Source organism: Giraffa tippelskirchi, chromosome 12 (assembly GCF_054371585.1).
Source record: "Giraffa tippelskirchi isolate mGirTip1 chromosome 12, T2T-mGirTip1v1.2.pri, whole genome shotgun sequence".
Taxonomy (NCBI): Eukaryota; Metazoa; Chordata; class Mammalia; order Artiodactyla; family Giraffidae; genus Giraffa; species Giraffa tippelskirchi.
Window position 1 is genome coordinate 67,431,619 of NC_137286.1, and position 6,499 is coordinate 67,438,117.

The following is a 6,499-nucleotide window of genomic DNA, read 5'->3' on the forward strand; positions in this document are numbered from 1 at the left end:
TCTTCACACCGTAGAGGCTGTAGGAGCCGCCAGGCTTTCGGAACCAGTGCTGGGGCCAAAATGACTCCACAGCCGTTTTCCTTCCTGGGGAGGGTTCTGGCTCGAGTGGGAATGGCTCAAGTCTCCTAAGGTTCTGAAAGCCCACTGTGTGCAGATTCACGGTACACAGAGAGGAGAAGGTGGAGTCCTGCCCTGGAGGTGGTCACAGCTCACGGATGAGCCAGGCAGGCAGGCAGGCAGGCAGGGCATGAGAACACCTGAGCTGCCTTCATGAGTGAATGCTGTGGGGGCAGAGGAAGAGAAGCCGGTCTGCTCCCTCATGTGGTGCCCAGGGCAGGTTGTCCCCAGAGGAAACCCTTACGACGGTGAGGACTCTCACTGCTGTTTCCCAAGGGGTTCCGTCGGTGCGTGTCTTCCCCGGAGCGGTCAGGCCGTCTCTAAAGTACACTGGCCATGGGCATTGCCTCTCCTTGGAACTTCCCACGTGTTTCTCTTTTTTATGGAACAGTGATTTTTCTAGAGGGGTTCTGGGCCACAAGGTTGTTGGGTCATTTTCTAGCCTTCTGTCGTGAAGAACGCTTTCCTGGGCGTTGGGGTGGTTTGTTGTTCCAGCTCCCTTTCTTGGCTTCTTTTGGGAGCTGGTGCAACAAGAGGAGCTCAGCCTCTGCCTTCTGGCTGAGATGTCACCCTTCAAACAGCAATGCCTGCCTGGAGATAATGATGGCATTTGCCAAAAGGGCTTCGTTTGGCACATGATATCTTGAAAGGACGTACACCGTCCTGTCAGCTATCAAAGGCTAGTTCAAATGACATAAAAATGAGAACTCTCCAATGGAGTCTTACAGTAGGTGGAGAGTCCGAAAGAAACTCCTTCAGTCATTTCACTGAGAGTCATTGATTGGGGACACCAAGAATATAGGAAGGAATGCAGAAAGAAAAGATGAAATTGTGTTCAGGATCGGGGGGAGGGATGAACAGGGCGTGCTTGCCTTGAATCCAGGCTTTGTTGGGGGGTGGGGCATAAAGATCAAACGGGTCTGAAACCACAAAGTGGTGATGGTAACACAGTATCACCAGTTACACAACAGTGTTCCCAAATTGCAACAATGATGAAAAAGTTTACTAATCCCAACTTAACCAACAAAAATACAGGAAACCATACAAAAAATAAAACATCACCAGAAAGGTGGAAACAAACCAAATGCAAAGCAGTTCAGGGGAAAGGAACTCCATGTCCCCTGGGGGCAGACCGAGTTGACAGCGTCCACGGTGAGCCGACAGGGATGGAGGCGGCAGAGCCGACCGCTCCCCTGGACGTGGTGTTTCCGGCAAGGGCTCTGGGTCTCTGTCCAGAGCGGGGGCTCGTTCTTCCTGCAGGGGTGGGTGAGTCATCGTCGGCGTCTGGGTGTTGCGCGGGAGCCAGGGCAGGCTCTCCCTGCCGAGGCGGTGACTCCTCCTCTGCCTCGGGTTCTCCTGCCAAAGCCCGAGCAGGTACAGGTGCACGTGGAGGTGGAGGTTCTGGCTGAGGGGGTGGGACATCAGTGCCTGGGGCTGGGGGTCCTGCAGGCACGGAGATCCGATCTGCCCGGTGTGCTGGCCAGAACCCAGCTGGCCTGGTGTCTCTGCGAGGGCAAGTCTCGGTTCTCCATCTGCCCTCGGTGGATCCCTGGGTCCTGCACCTGGAGCCACCACCTCTGTAGGGACAGGTCTGGGAAGTGGAGCCTGGTTCCAGTTGGAGGCCAGTGCTAGAGCTGGGGGAGAAGCAAAGTTTGCCCACAGGCCAGCCTTGGCATGTGCGTATCCCGGGACAGAAAGCTTCCAAGAGATTCCCAAAGAATACCCAGGGTCGGATGTCTTTTGGGACTGAAGTGTGCAAGATGGGGGTGGGGGTGTGAGGCCAGCGCTTGCTGCAGGCCCAGCAGCATCTTTCGGGGACTCGTCCCTGTGTAGCTCAGCACCCCCTCCCCACACACTCCCGTGCACCAGCCCCAGCGTCCTCACCTCTGTGCTCTGGCGTGCTGGGCTCCAGGTCCTCCTGCTGCCTCAGAGGCTGGGGTTCTCGGGACTCTGGGTCGGAGCCGGGTGTGCTGAGCTCCGTGGCAGCCTCAGACTGGGCCGCCGGGTGTATCCTGTGTGGTGTCTCGGCAGCAGGCCTTCCCCGCCTCCGCTTCGCCCCCGGTGGGGCTGATGCCTCCGTGGGCACGCTCACCTGGAGCCTGCACTGGGCCTCAGGGGCGGGGGGGTGGTGCTCCGACCCCTCCCTCCGGGAGGTGGACGGGGTGTCCCCGTCCTCGGCCTCATCACGTGGGAAGCTCTGCAACGACAGTGACCGTCAGCCAGCCATGCTGGGACTTTTCCGAGCTGGGCCTGGCCAGTGGAGCCGCTGCTTCTGCCTGCTCGAACTTCTCTTCCCAGAAGGGTCAGAGACGTGTGTCTGCTCAGATCCCCACCCGGGAGGAAAGAGACCCACCTGAGGGTGTGAGGCCAGCCTGGGCGGCCGGCGCTGCCCGCACTCTCCCCATCCCAGCCAGCCTGCTCTCCCCTGGGGTGTGGACACAACTTGCCCGCAGGCTTCTGACCCCACATCCGCCTGGGCTTCCTTGAGGGAGACACACCCCGAGAAACCCACATCCACACACACAGGCAAAGGACCCGGTGTTTCCAGGTGGCATGGGAGAGGTGGGCTGGCCCGGCCTGGGGCTCCCCGTGTTACCTTTCTGTTTCTCCGGGCAAAGGGCCACAGGCCTCTCGGGGGTGCCCTGAGCCAACGTCGACAGGGTGCCCACGCACACTGCCTGTGAGCTCTCCTGAGGCCCCGGCCTCTGGGCAGGGGCAAACAGCAGAACATCCTGGCAGCAAGTGATCTGGCTGGGGGCTCCTCTCCGCTCTGGAGGCCTGGATACCCGGGTTGCGGGTTCTGTTGGGTTCTGTTGCTGGCAGGTGACATCATTTCCTGGGGTTCGTGCTGAGGTCCCTTCCCCAAAACTTCCCAAGGGAATCTCTGGGTTTCTGACTGCTCGACCACCCCCCTTAGGCCATGTGCAGGCACAGTGACAGCCACACAGCCCAGCCCACAGCCCTGGGGAGGCCTGGGTGCAGCCAGGGCCTGAGCACCGAGGACCCTGCTGCTCTCAGACCAGGCTCCTTCTTCTCATAAGTGGTGTGGCCCTGGACAAGCGTATGCCCCTCAGGGTTTCCCCAGTCTCTCCATCTGCAGAGTGGGGGTCATTCTCCCATCTGCTTCCTAGGTCTGTCGGCCTACGAGCAGCTCCATGCCTTTCCACCTGGGGCCGATATCACGTGGAGCTTGTGCGCTGAGACTTCAGAAAGAAAGACTCCATCCAGGGCTGACACAGCACAGAATGGGGCAGAACGAGGCCTGGATGCGCCGTGGTACCCAGGAAAAGGCACTCCCCCTCCTGAGTGTTTTGAGACCCCGCATCCAAGTTGGAGGACCGAAAGGAAGACTCGAAGGTCTCCCTCTCTTATAGAAAAGAGTAGCCAACTTTCTGGTCCTCTGTTTCCATTGAGATTCTGTTCAAGTGTCCCAGCTCGGCTTCTGCGGGTGGCTGAGCTTCTAATGGCTCCCTGCGTTCTTGTCTTTTCCTCTCCAAACCTTCCGTCCTTTTCCCCCTTCTGGGGTGGATGGGCGCTGTCATTGCTTCTACCTTCGAGACAGATTGATGAAAAGTCTGGACCATCGACTCCTTTCCTCTCTTTGGTTCCGTGTCTCTCTCTGGCTGTGTCCCTCTCTTTTCCCTTCTCGATTCAGTCTGTGTCTTCCTCTTTCTCTCTCGTGTGTGGATGGATGGATGCTAGGAATGCACATGTATATGATTAGATGAGGGTTATGTTTTAGGGATAGGTTAGAGGGAGAGAAAGGCTTTAGGTCGGAGTTGGTCATGGGGGAAGGGTCAAGGGTGGTGGTGGTGTTTCTTGGAATCTGAGTGCTGTGCATTCTTCGTCTCTTTCCATATGAACCCCTTCTCAGATACACCACTTGCAAGGAGTCTCTCATGTTCCGTTTCCTATCTTTTGCATTTCTGAATGCTTAGCTTCTCTGTTGTGAAGAGGTTCCATTGGATGGAAACCCATTGGCGTACTTCGTTTTCCTCTTTCCCTTACTTGAAGAGACCCATTTCTACCTCCGCCCAGCAAATGGCAAGGAGACTCTGATGTTGCGGAGCCTTTGACCTACGCTTCTTTCTAGCTATCTCATGACATCAGTCTTTAGGGTGAGGTTTTTCCCCGATATTGAGGTGGTGTGAGATCAAAACCAATAGCGTTCTTCAGATGTAGCTGTCTGGTTTTCCCATGGACATTTATTGAAGAGGCTTTCTTGTTCCCATTTGGATATTCTCCCCTTTTGTGTCAGAGATGAGTTGACCATGGATGCCGGGGTTTGTTTCTGGACCCTCAACTTTATTCCATCGATCTGGATCTGTGTGTGTTGTTGTATTCCCAATAGCATACTGTCCTGCTGCTGCCGCTGCGCCTAAGTCACTTCAGTCGTGTCTGACTCTGCGCGACCCCATGGCCTGCAGCCTACCAGGCTCCTCCGTCCAGGGCGTTTTCCAGGCAAGAGTACTGGAGTGGGTCGCCATCGCCTTCTCCGATACTCTCCTGAGGATCCTAGTTTGGTCGTCTAATTTCCTTTCACACAACCTTGGATGTCCGTATCGGGGCTTTTTCGTCGGATTGTATTGACAATTTAGGCTCTTTTCTGTTTCCGTACCCCTTTTGCAATTCTTTGTTCGGTGCGAAAATGCATTGGCATTTTGGGAGGAATAGCATCGAAGCTGTGGATTGCCTTGTGGGGCTGTGACATCATTTTCCCAATAGGAATTCTTTCAAGCCCTGAGCACAGCTTCTCTTTCCAGTGGTTGGTGTGGGCTTGATCTTCCTTCTTCCATCTCTCGCCGTTTTGTGAGAACAGGTCCTTCCTTCCCTTCTGGGTTAGATGGACTCGTGGGTATCACTTCAGTGAATGGCATTGTCAGTGGGGGTGATAATTCCCTTCTCATTGGAAGACTTTGCTGTGAGTATTAGAAATGCAAGTGATTTCTCTTCCCCTTCCTCCCTGTCCATCTCTCAGAGCCACCGGGAAACAGAGGCCTCATCCAGGGTCACACAGGCCTGAGGGAGTGCAACTAGACTGTTGTTTCTTCAGGCCCTCAGTGCTGGACATCATCCGGGATACTCTGTGTGTGTCTTCCTCAGTCTGCTGTCCCTTCAGACCTTTCCCTAGTTTTCACAGGCTTGTCGTGTTGGTGTTCTTTGTCTGTTTGGAGACACATCCTTGAGAAGCTTTGTGTTTCCACTCATTCGTCTCGCGATGTATGACCTGTCTTTTGCTTTTGTAATGAGGTCTTTCCCACAGTAGATATCTTTGATTTTGCAAAGTCCACTGTATTCTCTGGGTTGTTTTGTGGGCTGCCTTTTTGTTTTGTGTGTGAAGACTCAAAGCACGTGTCCGGTTTCTGCTCATTGTTCTTCTAGATTTGTGACAAGTTTTCATGGAAACTTTGTCTAGGGATAACTGGAAGTGAACTCGGTGTAAGGTGTCAAGTCTCCATCTCCATTCATGTCATGCCCTGCAGTTTCCAATTCCCTGTTCCTGAGTGGTTTTGGAGACCTTGTGGGAAGTTTGGTTGCATCGGAGTTTGCGTTTCCACCTTGAGTAGATTCACACTGTTCTGCCCTCAGGGACACTGTCAAGGGGGAGTGAGGAGCAGCCTGCACTTCCAGCAGTGACCACACGGTGGGGCGAGTGCTGCTCTCCCCTCTGGGAGCCCCAGGCCACAGGCATCCCAGTGAGGAGCCAGCTCTGTGCTCAGCTGAAAGGAGTTAGTCTCTCAGGAGCCTCTGAGCCCTTGCCTTTGGATCACCCAGGGTGGGCATTTGCTGTGACAGAAAAAATTGCCCTGAATTCCATGGACGGAAGAGCCTGGCTGTGTAGAGTTCGTGAGTTGCCGTGAATCAGACACAACTGAGGACACAAAAATTCAATAGACTAAAACACTTTTTGGGGGTGGGGGGAGTGAAAGGGGGTGATGTGGGGTTTTTTGTCTTATATAATAGCCGAGGGAAATCTAGTTTAAACCTAAATTCACATAGATGGGAAAGGTATAGCTCTCCGTCACCCTATTAAAAAAAAAAAAAAGTCTTAACTTTTCTGAAAGCTTATTTAGTAGCTTCCTTGAGCAATTCATTGTGAAGGATTTTTTTTTTTTTTCTGTGACATTGGCCTCATTAAAAAGTACTGTTTGCCTTTACTGGATAATTTTTTTCATTGTTTTATTAGGGAATCTTGGTAATATTTGAGTTTCCTGGGGAGTATGGTCACATGACCTGGCCCTGGCCAATCGGTGCGTTCCACCTCCCTGGCCACTGTGATTGGCTCCGGACTGGGGCAGTGCCCAATCGGGGCCCAGGGCCGGGCCTCACGTTGGAAGCCAGGGGAAGACGAGCTCTCGTCCTGCTGGGGTAGGGGAAGGGG

At 54.3% G+C, this 6,499-nt stretch overlaps 1 protein-coding gene across 1 annotated transcript; it reads right to left on the minus strand.

Annotated features, from left to right (window-relative positions):
* Positions 1-1,088: 1,088 nt before the first annotated feature.
* Positions 1,089-6,269, minus strand: LOC145529909 (uncharacterized). The gene is made up of 3 exons (XM_081550675.1): positions 2,714-6,269; positions 2,002-2,314; positions 1,089-1,751 (listed from the first exon to the last, which is right to left on the minus strand). The coding sequence occupies exons 1-3, from the start codon at positions 2,948-2,950 to the stop codon at positions 1,123-1,125; spliced, it is 1,179 nt and encodes a 392-aa protein (XP_081406801.1). The 5' UTR covers positions 2,951-6,269; the 3' UTR covers positions 1,089-1,122.
* Positions 6,270-6,499: the final 230 nt, after the last annotated feature.

Coding starts and splice junctions, on each gene's coding strand:
- LOC145529909 (XM_081550675.1), bottom strand. CDS start 2,950: ATGATGTCACCTGCCAGCAACAGAACCCAACAGAACCCGCAACCCGGG. Junction 2,315..2,713: donor TTGCCCGGAGAAACAGAAAG/GTAACACGGGGA, acceptor CTGTCGTTGCAG/AGCTTCCCACGTGATGAGGC. Junction 1,752..2,001: donor CAGCACGCCAGAGCACAGAG/GTGAGGACGCTG, acceptor CTTCTCCCCCAG/CTCTAGCACTGGCCTCCAAC.